Source organism: Stegostoma tigrinum, chromosome 6 (genome assembly GCF_030684315.1).
Source record: "Stegostoma tigrinum isolate sSteTig4 chromosome 6, sSteTig4.hap1, whole genome shotgun sequence".
NCBI lineage: Eukaryota > Metazoa > Chordata > Chondrichthyes > Orectolobiformes > Stegostomatidae > Stegostoma > Stegostoma tigrinum.
The window spans coordinates 87,156,775-87,173,858 of record NC_081359.1 but is presented as its reverse complement, the minus strand read 5'-3'; the positions used below and the strand labels follow the sequence as shown (position 1 = coordinate 87,173,858).

The following is a 17,084-nucleotide window of genomic DNA, read 5'->3' as shown; positions in this document are numbered from 1 at the left end:
GTTTTTCTTTCACTTGAAACATTCAGAGATGCAAACCATTGAAATTAAATTTTCTTCGTTTTTGTAGCACTGTCTGCGTCTCTCACTTAATACTGCCTCGTGAGACATTATTCTCATGATCCTGCATCCACGAATCCACTGTGACTTCCAATCCTTTTGAAGGAGGTAGATAGACAAGTGGTGGTACAACAAACCTCCTCATTTATGTCTCAAGCTTAAAGAACCAAATATTTTGGAAGCAACAACCTGTTAAGAGTTACCTTTATGAAGTGCCAGGTAAAATATTAAATGCTTTGTAGTTGTGGGTAAAACATGACCACCGTGGAACCGATCTCCAGACTTCTCCACCCAATTTACATATCTTGTGATTACCAACTCCGTTACATTTAATACTGTCAACAGTTACCACCAAATTAAGATTAAGCTGAAAACATTTGGTTAAATCATGCAGAAAGAACTGACTTCATTAGGTTGAATTCTGAAATGGCTGTTTTAAGACAGATAATGAATGTATTTTATGGTTGAATGGCCTATTCCCATTCCTACTTGCTATGTCTTTAGTCAGTTAACATGAGACTTAATTGAAATAATAATCCAAGTGATGCTTCACTTGTGGGTGTGCTACATGTACATGCTGCATTATTGAACAGACAAGTTGCTTAGGAAGGACTTGTGTTAGAAACAGAGAAAAATACCAAGGTTTAGCCAACCAGTTAGTCAATCTTGCATGTCACCCACACATAATAGAGGACAGAGTACTGGACCTCTAAACAGTGGGAATTCCGCACAGGAGGTTCAGGAGGAAGAAAATTAAATAGGGGGAGCAAACTAAAATGAAATACAAATGATAAACCAAAAAGTTGAACATTTATCATAACAACAGGCAAATGCTTAGAAGGAATGAGGAGGCAGGATGTCATTTACGGAAAAGAATTCAAAACAAGAGGCAATCTCACATCTCAGCCATACTCAAGACAATGTGGGCCTGCATAAAAAGCTGACAAACAAAAGGATTCACACTCTACCTGTATACACGTGGCTCAACATTCTGTGTGGTGTCGTGTTACAGTAAAACTTCATCCCCATTATAGTAAGGCTTTATTCGCCACCCAGGAGAGAGTCAGTAAAGTAATGAGGTAAGCAGACACCCACATCGTGTAAATGAAGGGAGATCAGGCACTATTTATCAACACATCATTCTGGTCCTTCAGCAAACGGAGCCTTTTTTCTCAATCTTTTGAAAGGAAATGGGTTAACAAGACAGAAAAATGTGTCTTGATTTCACTATATTCAAAGTGATATTTAGCAAGGCATTTAAAAGCACACAAATAGTGATTTGCTGCAGACTACAAACAAGGTCTGCCTGCTCTAGTTGAATGAAAACAATTTTAATTAATCAAAACTGATGCTAAATGGCAGCATTGTTTATACAGATGTTCGTATTTACTGCAATGACTGCAATGATGTGATTCAAAAGGATAACACCAGATTAACAACGATGCTATAATTATTGGATACGAAGATCGACAATGCGCTTGTCTAATAATATAAACAAAACTATTTTGAAAATAGTTTAAACAGGATATCCTCTGTATTGATGGGTATGATGGTGAGTTTTTATATTCGTTCGCGAGATGTTGGTTTCACTGGCTGGCCCAGCATTTATTACCCAGTTCCAATAGTTCTACAAGTGAGCTGCCTTCTTGAAGCAATGTAGTCCTTGAGATGTAGGTACAATCATGGTGCTATTAGGGAGTTTCACATGTTTCACTGTGATGCCGTCTCCAGTGGGTCTATGCTGCAGGTTGGACAGGACATAACTAATGATGGTGGTGGAGGTGCCTGGGATATCTGTGTGTATGGTACAATTCCGTAAGAATGAATATGTCAGGTCACTGCTTGATTAGTCTGTGCATCAGGTCTCCCAATATGTTGTCATAAGCCCCCATGTATTAGCAAGGAAAGCTTTGCATTTGTTAACAGGACTAAGTTTGCAACTGTCATTTCCAGTGTTCAAGTTGATGCAATAGTCTGTCCAATACCTTGCCTTTATTTATACTTGATGGTGGCTCAATGCAGCCAAGCAGCCTGTTAGGCCATTTGAGAGGGTAGTTAAGAGTCAACCATATTGTTGTAATTCTGCAGATACATGTAGACCAGACTACGTAAGGTTAGCAGATTTTCTTCCTTAAAGAACATTAATGAACCAAGTGTTCTTTTTATAACAGTTGACAATGGTCATCACCTTGCAATTCAATGTTTCATTTCAAATTTTATTAAATTTGAATTTCACTATCCGCCAAGAATGTTAGCCTGGGGATTTTGATTACTAGTCTAGTAACAGAAGCTGATAAATCGATGTAGAATACAGAAACATAGGCACATGGGAGCAGGAATAGTCCATTTAATCTGTTCAGCCTGCTCTGCCATTTAATTTATCACGGCTGATCAAATGCTTCAATGCCTTTTATCTACACTATCTCCATAAGCCTGTATGCCGTTAAAAATCAGAAATCCGTTAAAAAAGACCAAGCATCCACAGCATTCTGGGGTAGAGAATTCCAAACATATGCAACTTATTCAATAAATAAATTTCTCCTTGTCTCAGCTTTATACAGTACCTCTTACTTTTAAAACTGTGACTCCTGGTTCTAGATGCCCCAACCAGAGGAAATATCTTACCTGCATTTATCCTCTTACGTATGTGATACATTTCAAAGGGATATCTCATTGATTCATCAAAACTCTAAAGATGACAGGTCCCCAGTTTACCCAATCTTTCTTCATTGGAGAGTCCCACCATCCTAGGAATAAGTCTTGTGAATCTATTATTCACCAACTTATATTCAGTGGTACATCTTGAGTCCCAACTATTGGACAGGAGCTAGTCTGAATTGGAAGTGATAGAAATACAAAGGGGGCGGATACTATGGAGGTTGGATCACCTGCTCCTCTCTCCACCTACCCAACTGTCAATCAGCACTTTGCCAATGTGAAATCTGCACAGCAACAATGCCCCATTGGCAGAAGGGATTGGGAGACAGAGCAGGCTCTGTCAAATCAGGGTTAATGTGGAGGCATAAAGTCAGTACTATCTTGTCAGGGGAGCTTGGGAAGCTATCTCAACCTTCCTGCCCCCAGCAGCCCACAATCTGCTCTGGGATGCCTTCCCAGGCTAGCTGAAAAACTGTGGCAATCAATCGTTCACCCGAGGGCCTCAATGAGGGTGAGCTGGTGATATGGACTTGGCAGAAAGGCAGTGGGTTGGCCTGCTGCTTTATTTGATATGCCCAACTGTCACCTTCAAACATGAAAGGAGGGCATAAAATTCAGTCCATAATATGTGGCATTCTTCATTCTTTTCAAATAAATATCAGTTATCATCATTTCATCTGTGTAAGAAAAGATATGTGGTGCATACTAAACACTGCTGAGGAGAAGATGCCTTTCATACCTGGCCATCAGTCCCAATAGTGCCTCCACAGTCCGTGAGCAGCTCAGACATATCATAGAAACTCTCAAACTCCCAGAGACAAGCTTCAAGGTTGAGGTTTCGGTAGAACCGCAGCGTAGAAGATCCACGCAGAGATGAGCTATACTGGTATGGAGCGGTTTCTCCAATCACCTCAGGGTTTTTAGTGGAATCTGACAAAAAGCCATAACGCGTCTTCACTTCATTGTAGTCCAGCAAGTTAGAACATTTGTGGTTGCCAACTCGAGTGCCGTCAGGGCTGAGAGTGAGTTCAAAGTTAGACAGCTGGCGTGTGGAGATAACAGGGAGCATACCTGAAACAAAAAAAAACTGTGAAAAGAGCATATTCATGATGGAACACATATGCAAGAATACAAAAGAACATTCAAGTAGTCCTTAAATCAGAACTTCCTGCTCTTTTAGAACTTCATTAACAGGGCCTGGAACATCAGCTCTCTTCCCACCCCAATGAAGATACAGCCTTTCAAAGTGAAATGTATTCTGCCATTTTGTGGTTGCAGGTCTCCAGGCCTCCGAATATCCTACTATGAAGAGACAGGACATTTATTTCACATATTTACAATGGACTCCCAAATTACAATGGAGCTAAATTTTTCATTGCTGCACAGGATTCACAGTACAGAAACTTGATTGTGAAATGGAGCATGGGGCTGTAGGCTCACCATGTTAATGGCTTACTCAGCACCTCCTTGTGGGCCCAGTGGAGCAGGAAAGCTATTTCCAGCCCAATCAAATAAGGTGAAACTCCCTTCCCTAAGTGGCAGCCATTTACATACTCTCCCTCCTCTCCAATAACTTCCTCGTCTCTCTCCAACCCTGACTCAGGACTTTTAGTCCTCCTCCTTCTATCCCACCACTGACAGCCAGCCTTCCCTGTCCTGATTTCCCACTCAATCCCACATCTCTGAACTCTTGTTTCTTGCGCTGGCTCTCACAACGTTATTTTGTGTAAGCATCAATTAAGTGAAATGTTGCATGCAACGGAACAAAGTGTTACAAAACATAAAGGAAATCACTTGCTAAAGCAGAAAAACACATAGAAGCAACTCCACATGGTCTACTTCTTACCATCAATGTGAGGCATTGTTACAGTCACTTTTATAAGGTTGGGATGATCTGGGTCTTCGGATCCCGTGTAACGGAGCTTAGCAGAGAAAGGCTCAGCACCGACTGCTCCTTGTACTCTGGGCTGGCACAGACCTATCAATAAAATAATAATTTATCACAACCTGATAGCCAAAACTGAAGGCAAACTTAAAGCTAACTGGGAATTCCTTGTCCTCAGTCTAAAATTATACTATTTCTCATTAAGGTCTATTCCAGTCTCTGTGAAAGAAATACAACTTGAAGGAACTGTGAGAGTTGGGGATTTAAATCACACTTTTTAAAAAAATCATTGTTTACAAGACATTATTTTTGTAAAATACAAAGGCTGGAATCTTGTACTGACACAGGTGGCAAGATTGAAGGTGTAAGGGGCACATAATTAGGCAGGGTGGCAGCATACACAAATCCGTGGCAGATCTTCCTGTCTGCCATCAATTATGGCCCCAAAATTGTCAATTAAGGACGATCACTTAACAGTTTCACACTGCCACCGTTGGGATTACCTTGTCTGCTGGCCAGATAACTGTCACCCAGCAGGCTGACTGCCATTATGGAGTGGGGATAGAGATGGGGGGGGCGGAATGTTTGATCAAGGGACTGCACATTGGGCAGGTGGCTGGCTGCTGGGAGACACCCATACGCCCCACCCCTTCCTCCCCAGATATTAGATGGCCATTTCTTGATGATCCTGGGATCCAGCAGGTACTCTTTTGCCAGCAACCATGGCTTCCTCCTTGGTGCTGCTGAGTGCAGGAACTGCCAGTCTCTGCTTGGCTGACAGCTCAAACTGGGTTTTGGGCTTCTGCCCCTGCTGTCTTGATGCCAGGGGATGGCTCACCAGTGGCTTCACCGATGCCAAACTGGCATGTGGTTTTGGCGGGCCTTGGGCACAGCAGGTCTCTCATTGGCTTCCCAGGCAACAGGCAAGATACCTGATGTGACATGAATCTGCCCAAAATTTTGAAGTAAAGTTATAATATAAAAAGTAATGGAAATAGTTTCATATTCCAAGAAACAACCTTGAAATTGCTTACCATGTCACAGCAATTAATGTCACGAATCAGCTCATGTCAAAGTGAAATAATTCTGCGGGTATTTGTTAGAATGTGAAAAGATATTAATGCAACCTCAAGATTCAGTTAATGTTGAACATAATGGAGATCTACATGGACATATTTATCGATCCTTGTTTAACTATAGGGATTAATGATCACATTAATCCAACATAGGAAGGAGTTTCTGGAAGAAAGCATCAGTCAGTATTCTTGAAATAAAACAGAAGATAGAGGAATAGGATTGAGAAACATATCAGCCATGATCGAATGGTGGAACTGACCCGGTGGGCTGAATGTCCTAACCGTGCTCCTATAACTGAAATGAAAACCATTAAAGTGTACAGCAACACCTAAATCTCTTGAATTCTGCTAATCATCATTCATTGTGCAATCTGACATATTAGTCACTTCAAGTAAATGGCTTATTTAATACCTTCCTCAATGTTGACTGATACAATGGGGCTCATTAATTCAAGCCCCTCATCCCCATTGGAATTAACTGCTCGAGCAGCGCACTGCACCCGGGAACCAGCTTGAAAGTAGATGGAGTCCAGAGTAATCATCTTGGATGAGGTGAAGAACGTATTTGAGTCTACTTCTCTCATAGGGCTAGTCACTCCATCAGGGCCAGTCGGGGCGCTCACCAACCAGCGGTAATGAGTAAGGGTATCGTTGATGTTCTCACTGGTACATATTGAGCCTGTCTTGTCATAATCGGAATATTTAGGATTGCATGCCTGAGGAAAGAGTGGAATGGATTTAAACATCTTAAACGATAATGCAAACCAGGTTCAATAAAGAACATAAAAGAACATTTTAAATTAAGATATGACTTTTAAAAAAAAATTTGGATCTACAATTAAACAATTTCTGCACACGAATAAAAATGGTCCCTTGCACTTAAGCATTAAATTTAAACAAAAAGTTAAACAAGAAGAAAAAATGTTTCTGCAACGTATTGTATAACACAAGTGTTCTTCAAAGCATTTACAATGCGCCTGTACAAAACGAGCAGATCCTTTTCTTCCTTTTGCTTGTTAATGTATTTGCTTGTCTTTTTTTGCAGGGCAGATGAGTTTGTTGTGCATTTCCATTATGTAGCAATGACACTTTTACAATTTGATGGTTTTAAAATCCAGTCATCTACAGTAATCTACAATGGACCAGATTTTTTTTAACCATAATATCATTACAGAGGAACTGCCATTTGATTCAGTGTTAAAAACCAATTGGGCCCAGATTTTGCTGCACAGGCATGGTTTACCTTGTCTTAGCTATCTCAGCGTTCATCAGTATGGTTGTTATCTTCATCTTCTCACTTTTTATCAGCTTATAATGCTTTCCACTGCTATCAGTTCCATTGCAGTCAGTACATCTCCAGAATTCCTACCAGTCCAATTGCTCAATCCATGCCCTAAAGCTTCATCCTTAGCAAGCTCATGAGAACATAAGAACCAGGAGTAGGCCATCTGGCCCTTTGAGCCAACTCTGTCATTCAATAAGATCATGGCTGATCTTTTCATGGACTCAGCTCTACTCACCTGGGGGCTCATCATATCCCTGACTCCTTTACTATTCAGAAATCTATCTTTGCCTTAAAAACATTCCTATTTCTTTACCCGATGTAGCGATTGTAATGAGGTCAACCAGCTCGGCCTCACAGAAAACAAGTTCCCTGATTGGGGCTGGTAATCTGGTCTAATCAGGGAGCCTTGACTGACAGATACAAAGGGGACTGTCAGACATATTGTTCATTCTGCGAGCTGACTCTGAACAGGCAGTACTAAAGTCAAGGACACTTCATGTCTGAATAAAGGGTGGCTTGGTGACAGACATTGACCTCTGTGGAGTTATTTCACCCATTTCTTCTCAAATTTTATTGTGGTGCAACCCCAACTTTAATGTGTGAACACAGGGTGAAAATTCGGGGGTTATGTGAATTGCTCAGCATAGGGTGGCTTCAGTGACGGAACTGGGTCCATCTGCTGGGAAATGTTTAAATGCCAGTGTATTTTGTTAAAAAAAAATCTACCTCTTCACTTTTTGTAGCAAGCCAGTCTCAACGATCAGTCTAATTTTCTGTACACACCTTTATAAAAAACACAAGGATTCATAGCTGTTGGTGTTCAGTCCAAACTCCATGACAGCCATAATAAAAACCGAAAGCACTGTGGATGCTGTAAATCAGGATCAAAAACAAAGTTGCTGGGAAAGCTCAGCAGGTCTGGCAGCATCTGCGAAGGAGAAAAGAGTTCATGTTTCGGGTCCGGTGACCCTTCCTCTGTTCTGAAATGTTAACTCTGTTTTTTTCCTTCACAGATGCTGCCTGACCCTTTGAGCTTTTCCAGCAACTTTGTTTTCGTCCATGATAACCATTACTGCCTTAGAGCTTATGGCCTCAAAATCATGTCTCATCACTTCCACTGGGCTCACAACTCTCGGCCCGCAAAAGCCTGCCTGAAAACGTAAGGTGAGCTACAATTCATATTCAAACAAGACAGTGCTCCTAACCTCTCCACCTTCATTCTTGACCTTCTGGTTGTTGGTGTGATATCGGATACCTTATCATATCTGAGTGAGATGTGCTCCAATTAAACTTCATAACATCAAAGCCAGACTGTTTGACTTCTGACAGAAACCTAATGTACCACCAGTGCTAATTCCATCCAAATTACTGAATTCTCACTTAGGCTTAGATCAACTCAGGCGTCCCACACAAAGCTCAGTTCACATCTGAACTGTCACAGTGACCACCTATTTTGGCGTTCATAAAATATTTTACCCATGTCTCTACTGCACAGAAACCCTCATCCACCACTTCAACTTTCAATTTGATTCTTCCAAAATTATCACAGCATTACCAGTTCTAGTTGATACAAACTTTCTCACCTAAAGAAACCCTGAAAGAACTGTGAACGCTGGAAACCAGAAACAAAAACAGAAACTGTTGGAAAAGCTCAGTAGGTCTGGCAGCGTCTGTGGAGAGAAATCAGAGTTAACGTTTCGGGTTCAGTGATCCTTCCTCAGTTCTGATTTCTCTCCAAAGATTCTGCCAGGCCTGTTGAGCTTTTCCAGCAATTTCTGTTTTCATTTTTCATCTAAAATTCAGCCAAATATTTGCTATCCTTCATTTCTTCACTACCACCTTTGCTGACTTGCACCAGTTCACTGATGGGACAAAGACTAATTCCTTATCCTGGCTCTAATCTCTCTCTGGCCTTGCTTTAACCCTATCTCTCAACAAATACAGTCTAAATTTCTCAGATGTTTGTACCTCCTGCCATTTAATCCATTATAAATGTGCAGCATAAGTGAAGGTAAATTATCGAAATTATTTCATGGGATGTGACATCGCTGGTAAGACTAGCATTAATTATCTATTTCAAATTCACCATGGCTCCCTAGATAGCGGCTTTTAAACCCACAATCAGTAGAAGGACAAGGGCAGCAGATACATGGGAACAGCACCATCTCAGAAGGAAGCCTTGCTTCAGAAAGCTGAGGGCTAATGTGATGGGGATAGGGAGGGAACTCTGATCAGGAAATAGGGGACCATGAGGGGAGAATCCTGCACACCCACTAGCCCCTCCATCTCATCTCATTCCTACAGCTCGAGCAGGCTAAAATGTTGGACTTGGCATTTGACTTGAACTCATCCCACCTGCCTGGGAATTGCAGCCAGGCGGATGGCACCTCTTAAGTGACCAGTAAGGCACGTCCACCAGGCCTCAGTCTTCCCCTGTAAAAATATGGCTGTGTCAGGTAAGCTGCAAAAATATCCCCATCTGCAAATTCGCCAGCAGTGGCACTGTTAAATGTCTTTAGATGACTAGTCTGGACTTCTGGATTACTGGTCCTCGAACATAAATACCATGTGGTCTCGTTCCAAAGCACACCAACATGATCTAAACGACATAGCCGATTCGTGTAGCTTCTTGTACTCCAATGCTTTGAATGGGAAATAGGTTTCTTTGAGATGAGACCTTTGTGTTGCAATAAGTGGCATTAGTGCAATCATTGCGTCATGGAGTTGTACAACACAGAAACATACCCTTCAGTCCAACCAGCCCATTCTGACCACAATCCTGGACTAAACTAGTCCCACCTGCCTGTGCTGGGCCCATATCTCTCCAGACATTTCTTATTCATGTACATATCGAAATGTCTTTTAAAAGTGGTAACTATACCCACAAGTACCACTTCCTCTGGAAGTTTATTCCACTCATAAACCACTCTGTGTAAAAAAAAAAGTCTCCATGTCATTTTTGGATCTTTCTCATTTCACCTTGAAAGGTGTCCCCTGGTCTTGAAATCCCCAACCCTAAGGAGGGGAAACCTGTCATTCGCCTCGTCTATGCTCCTCATGATTTTGTAAATGTCTGTGTGGTTGGTGCCGGACCTCCTATGATTTCTTGGGAAGAATTCCAGCCTATCCAGCCTCTCCAAATAACTCTGACCCTCCATTCCTGATAATAACCTTGTAAATTTCTTCAGAATCCTCTCTAGCTTAATGATATCCTTCCTTTAATACGGCTACTAGAACTGGACACAGTACTTCAGAAGAGGCCTCACCAACATCCTGTACAACGTCAACATAATGTCCCAACTGGTATAATCAAAGGTCTGAGCAATGAAATCAAGCACAGTAAATGCATTCTTAACCACTCTATCTATATGTGATGTAAACTTCAAAGAATTATGTAACTGAACCACTCGGTCTGTGTTCTACAACGCTGCCTAATGCCCTACTTTTGGCTGTGTAGATCCTGCCTGGTTTGTTTTACTAAGTTGTAATACTTTGCATTTATCCAAATTAACTCCATTTGCCATTCTTCAGCCCATTGACCCAATTGATCAGGACCTCTTGGCAATCTTAGTTAACCTTCTTCTCTGGGCGGCACGGTGGCTCAGTGGTTAGCACTGCAGCCTCACGGAGCCAGGGACCCAGGTTTGATTCCAGCCTCGGGCAACTATCTGTGAGGAGTTTGCACATTCTCCCCATGACTGTTCTTTACTCAGAGAGTGGTAAGGGCATGGAACACCCTGCCTGCCAATGTAGTTAACTCAGCCACATTAGGGGAATTTAAACAGTCTTTGGATAAGCATATGGATGATGATGGGATAGTGTAGGGGGATGGGCTTAGATTAGTTCACAGGTTGGCACAACATCAAGGGCCAAAGGGCCTGTTCTGCGCTGTATTGTTCTATGTTCTATTAAACACAAGGTGGGAGCTTTGACAGAAAGTGCTGAATTTGTAGCCAAGGGTTGGGACTTGAGAATGGGGATAGCTACAGGCCTCACCCCTGCATGGTTTGCTTACATGAGCATTAGGAGCAGCAGCATGAGTGGGTCACTCAAGCCTGACCCTTCATTCAACAAGAACATGGGCGATCTGACATTCCTGCCTGCTCCTGATATCCATTTACCCCTTCCTTATCAAAAATTATTGACGTTATCTTAATAAATTCAAAGTTTCTGCTTCCACTGCCTTTTGAAGAAGAGGGTTCAGAAGACTCATGACCCTCTCTGAGGAAAACTCTCTCCTTGTAATCGGACGATGTGATGCGGACTTAAATGGATGATCTGTCATTTTTAAACAGAGACATTCTTACTCTGATGTGCAAGTTTGCAGCCAGTTGAAAGCGATGGAATGAGTTCACTACCTGATCAGGGAGAATTTGTGGGATACTGATGCCGGTAGGTGGCCCTCCACCAGTCAGTCTGTCTGGCAGAGCTGGGAACCGGCAATCTGAAGATGGAGGGGAAGTGGGAAGATTTCAAGAAGGCCTTCGTCACTGCTTAAAACATGGCTGCCCGGTCATAATCCTGGATGGGTAACCTATACAGGAGGTTGGCCAAGTGTTGGTGCTGTGGCTTAGCAGGAGGTGAAGGCATGGGAGGGGTTTTCATTTGATCCATTGCACACACATGCCCTTACCCCATCAAGTTGACATGGGCATGGTCCAGGCTAGTGTGGGCTGTGCCCATATGCAAACTAATAGTGCTAACTGGTATGTCAGCAGAGCCTCGATAGACTCTACAATTACCATTAATTAGCTTGCCATGGCTTCCTGCTGGCCCTCATTGAAAATGCTTCAAATCAGGGTGTTGTTGACAAAAAGGCATGGGAGCTGGTAATGCCAAATCATTTGCCTTCAATCAGAAGCCACCATTAAAGTAAAAAATGCACATCATAAAGAACAATAATGCAGCCTTACTGTTCAAAGCAGATACAATGAAAAATGCTGAGCTGCCGTGACAACTTTTCAGTGCACCATCATGTTAAGTGGATGATACGTACCGTAACACAGACAACAGGATAACCCGCCAGTGGGCTAGGGGTTTCTGTTGCTCTGGATGTGTCATCATATATAAGCAGCGAGACAACTTGTGGGACAGACGGGAATGTGACATCAGCCATGCTATTCATCTCTTCGATGTATATAATTGCTTTGTTTAACTGGGAAACAACATAAAGAATATCAGCAGCAAATTACCATGGAATATCCACAGGAACGATGCAGTCATTTTTGTTTTGTCATTGTGGTCATCAAGATAGGCAACATTTGTTAGAAAGAATGCACTGCATTCACAGAGTTGAGCACTTCTCAAAAGTAACATGATATGGAACAAGGTCAATATGTGGCTTCCTTGTCAGCACAGTTGGTGATGACCTGCAAGAGCTGGGAGAGATGTAAGAGAAGGGGAGAACAGAGAGGAGTTGGAGAAGATTTAATTGTTTTTAACAATTTGTGAAGCCTACCATTATTACTGGTGTAGCAGTCAGGCATTGAGGGTTAGTAATATAGGTCAAGCCCAAAGTTTGAAATAAATGTGAGGGTTGAAAGCTGTCTCGCAATTGAAACTCTTATGGTAAATGCTGCCGACCTCACACATTACCATCTCAGTGAGTAATACCACTTGCAGACACAATCCCAATTTGAGGAGAACTGAACTAGAATAATAATGTAGCTGAACTAGAATAATAATGTAGCCTTGGATGCATAAAACACAGCTTCAAAACTGGCAGATGTCATTAAATTTGGAAGCAAGTCAATTGTGAACAAGATTGTGATAGACTGAAAGGGGACATAGACAGGTTAGTGGACAAGTGCCATATCTCATTTATTGCAGAGGAATTTGAAGTGATTTGTTTTGGTAGAAAGAATGGGGAGGGACAATACAATTCAAAGCACAACTCTAAAGGGGTGAAGGTATGAAGCACTGAATCAATAAGGACGAAAGGCATTTATTAACATTTCTGAATCTGTTAATAAACCCACTGCGAGCAAAGCTACATGCTTTGCTCCTGCCTGTGTACCTGAGTTTCTGCCACCATGTTCTCATCAGGCTTCAAATGGACAGTGAAGGCCTCTCGCATTTCTCTCACTCCGTCATACAGCACCTCAACTTCCACAAAGTGCTCAGTTTCACTTTCTTTAAATTCAATTTCTGAAATGAATCAAAAGGAGTCTTGAAAAAGAGACAGTCAAGGTACGTCTGAGTGAGAACGGAGAAAAAATATCATTCAAATCACAGAGACCCATTTTCCTCTGACACTTATTTAGTACTTTATAATGCAGCAATGGAAAGATTTCTGTTTTATATCTGTAATTTTCAGATTTAATTTGCATCTAAAATACATCAAATTTGTCAATGAATAAAACTAAAGTAGAACTTTGTAATCTGCTCTGCAAAAGCTTAGAAATGGCTAATAGGGTTTTGTCTCACATAAGCTTCAACTGGGGCTGTAAGGTCAGAGCAGGAAGGAGCCTGCCCACAGACCTGATGCCTGCCCTGAAGCTATTTGATGCTGGAAACAACACTTGCTTTAATGTGAAACTTCCAACAATATCTTGGGAGGAAGCCAGCCTCAGAAAGCTGTCAGCCAAAATGATGGCGGGCAGCTCTGCAGAACCAATACTTGCCAACCAGGAGTGGCCACTGCTGGGACTACAGACAGTGACACTACATAGAGCAGCTCAGGTAAATCTGGGGTTTGGCACTCTCACTGCAGGTTGGGTGGACAGGTTCACAGGGCCATCAGGTAGATTAAAGGGTGGTGTAGCATTGAGGGGCCCAGGGAACCTGAAAAAGCTGTGGGGCTTCCCATATGTCATAGTTCATCTTTTACTGTAGATAAGACGATGGCAAGTTAAGATGAGACTTTAAGATGAAGTCCCAAGGGTTGGAAAAGGGTGGCCTCAAGGTGATCTGGGTAGCAGGCTAATTGTTGGATTTTACTAGCTATTGGCCTAATCCTATTCATGGCGCACCAGAGTGCAGCTAGAAACGTGTAGCAACACCATCAGCCAAAACTCCTGATGGTTTATTTCATAAAACCAGTGGTTAGTGTAGAGGTCAGCCAGACAGCATCGGAGAGCCCCAGGTTCTGTCCCTATGCATTCAGTTGGTGCTCTTAGTTAGGACACCAATGCTGGTGCTACAACTGACTGGGTAACTTTGCAGGAAGGTCAGCTGATATCTATCCTATGCAACAGGTTGGGTAGCATACTTCTGTTTGAAAATGTGTAGGTGCTCCTTGGTCACCATGTTGAAAACTGAGTAGGGTGCTTAGTGTTAAAAAAAAATCAGGCATTGGGCCACCACCAAATCTCTCAGCTATTATCTTTGGAACAGAAGGAAAGACAAGGGAAGCATTGTGACAATAAACAGCCCCTCTGAATACAAACATAATTACATGAAGGCCTAGATGTCTGCTAAGACTTAACAGTATCATAGACTGAATTGCTTCTACATTTAGACCAGAACTCCTTCAATAATGGAAACTAAATTGTATGCCAACTTTCTAACAATGTTACACTGATTCAGCCGGAAAATGCACTGACAAACTTTATCCAGAATAAAAATGGAGAGTTGCCATCATTTCAGACAGCTGACAGTTTGCTGTAAAATCCTTTCTGGGGGGGGAACGTGCTAAGTTAGTAATAGTTAATTGAAATAGCTGTTCCCTAGTCACTGACTCCATCCATCTGCCTGGCTACTGTTTGAGGTTCAAATCAGACTGTTAACAACTTATGGTCTACAATGATATGTCTACTAACCCCATTCCTGCTCAATCAGCAAGACCAGAGTCAATGTATGTAAAGCTGGAAAAGCACAGCAGGTGAGACAGCATCCGAGACGCAGGAAAGTCGACATCTTAGGCCAAAACCCTTCATCAGAACTGGGGAGTGAGAGGGGAGCACAGAAGTAATTACAGTGAGGAAGGTGGGGCTGGGGAAGCGTAGGTGGGATGGTGGTAGATGGATGCGGTTAAGGGGTTATTGTGATTGGTCAGTGGCAAGGTTGGAGTGAATAGGTGAGTAGGAAAATGGACAGCTTAGGTCTGGTCATGGAGACGAGGAGGAGGGGGGCGCTGAACATTGGATAAGGCTTGGGGTGGAGGGATTTTGAAGCTGGTGAGGTCAATACTGAGGCTATTGGCTACTGAGGCTGAAAGCTCCCAAGGCAAAATATCAGGTATTGACATCATTTCACGATGTTGAGCTCTTTATCCGTTGTATCCGTGCCTATTTCTTTGAACAGGAATTCAATGCACCCTCTAACAATCCCTTCTCCTGTCTCCTGCAAACTCCATCCTCCTAGGCACCCCATCCTGGCCTCCCACCTTCCCTTGACTCCTTTATCTCAAATTGCTGCCGCAACATCAATTGCTTGGATCTCTCCACCCCTCTCAACTTAGTCCAAACTCTCTTAGAGGAACATGTAGCCCTCTGCTCCAAACTTAAACTCACCACTAAATCTGCCAATAAGGCGGGGGAGGGGGTGGCATGATTGTAGTATGGTAAACTGAACTCTACATTGTTGAAGCCAGATGCCAACTCTTTGACACCTCCTCCTACTATCCCCTTAATCAAGACTTGACCTCTGATCACCAAGCCATCACATCCTAGACCATCAACAGCCTCATCAATTCTGTCGATCTCCCTTCCACAGCCTCCAACCTGATAGTTCCCGACTGACTTCATAAACCCGACTGCCCCGGTTGACCGTTCATCTCTGCCTGCTCCTGCCCCACCAAGCTCATCTCCTCCTACCGTGACTCAGTTCTTTCCTGTTTGGTCCAGGAACTCCCTACATACATTCGTGACACAACTCATGCCGTTCACCTTTTCCAAAACTTTCAATTCCCCGGCCCCCAAGTGCTTCATCTTGACCATGGTTGTACAGTCTCTTTACACCTGTATCCCCCACATGGAGGGACTAAAATCCCTCCGCTTCTTCCTTGCCTGTAGGCCAACCAGTCCCCCTCCACTGACACTCTTATTTACTCGCCAGAACTGGAACTCACACTCAACAAGTTTTCTTTTGATTCATCCCACTTCCTACAAACCAAAGGGGTGGCCATGAGCACCCACATGGGTCCAAGCTATTCCTGCCTCTTTGTAGGGTTCGTGGAACAGTCCCTCTTCCACAGTTACGCCGGCACCATCTCACACCTCTTTCTCGACTCTACTGATGACTGTCAGAATGAGGCCAAACATAAACTGGAGAAACAACACCTGATAGTTCACCTTGGAAGTTTACAGCCCAATGGCCTCAATGTTGACTTCACCTGTTTCAAAATCTCTCCACCTCCAGCCTTATCCCATGACCAGCCCTTTCCCTCCTCTTCGCCTCCCTGACCTGACCTATCTGCTCCACCCTTCCCACTGACCAGTCACAGGAAACCCCTACCTGCATCCACCTACTACCATCCCACCTACCCTTCCCCAGCATCCCCTGCCGCGCCCCCCGACCTCCCCTGCCTATTTACTTCTGGGGTCCCTGACTCCTCCCCAGTCCTGACAAAGGGTTTCAGACCGAAATGCTGACTTTCCTGCTCTGTGGATGCGGTCTCACCTGCTGTGCTTTTCCAGCTTCACATTTATTGGCTCTTGCTTTCCGCATCTGCAGTCCTTACCTTTTCCACCATCGAGACCATCTGCTATCACCTTGGCAACATTACCCAATCTCTCTGTTGCTTTAGGGTTTTCCAAAATTTCATCCTTAACTTAATTACCTCCAGACGTGACTGTTCCAACACACTTCTGATCCCTCAAAAACTGCATCCATTCCCCCATTAACATCAACTGATTCAAAATTCTGATGCTTGTGAGCTCACATCAAGCTCCATTCACCCACTGCCTGAGTACCTTATTGATTTCCATTAGCCTCTACTCAGAAAATAGCAGTTTTAAAATGATCACCCTGGTTTTTAAATCTCACGAAGACCTGATCCTTTCCTATCTCTATCTCTCACACTCTCACTTTTCTGTACTTTCTCAGTGCTGACCTCTTTTGCATTCCTGATTTCTATTGCTTGATTGGAATGCCCTCCCTAAACCTCTTATGCTATCATTCTTTCTTACCCGCTTTGAGAAGATCCTTAAAACCTGCCTTTTTGGCCAAACCTGTGGTCATG

General features: G+C 43.0%; 1 protein-coding gene across 2 annotated transcripts in view; it reads right to left on the bottom strand.

Moving 5' to 3' along the window:
• LOC125453137 (FRAS1-related extracellular matrix protein 2-like) overlaps positions 1–17,084 on the bottom strand; it is a 232,007-nt gene that overhangs the window by 25,470 nt on the left and 189,453 nt on the right. For both annotated transcript variants that reach the window (XM_048532302.2, XM_048532303.2), the window contains exons 12-16: positions 12,978–13,108; positions 11,958–12,116; positions 6,089–6,392; positions 4,562–4,693; positions 3,455–3,786 (exon numbers count right to left, since the gene is read on the bottom strand). In XM_048532302.2, the coding sequence (XP_048388259.1) occupies positions 3,455–3,786; positions 4,562–4,693; positions 6,089–6,392; positions 11,958–12,116; positions 12,978–13,108 (1,058 nt within the window). The remainder of the gene's footprint in view (positions 1–3,454; positions 3,787–4,561; positions 4,694–6,088; positions 6,393–11,957; positions 12,117–12,977; positions 13,109–17,084) is intronic.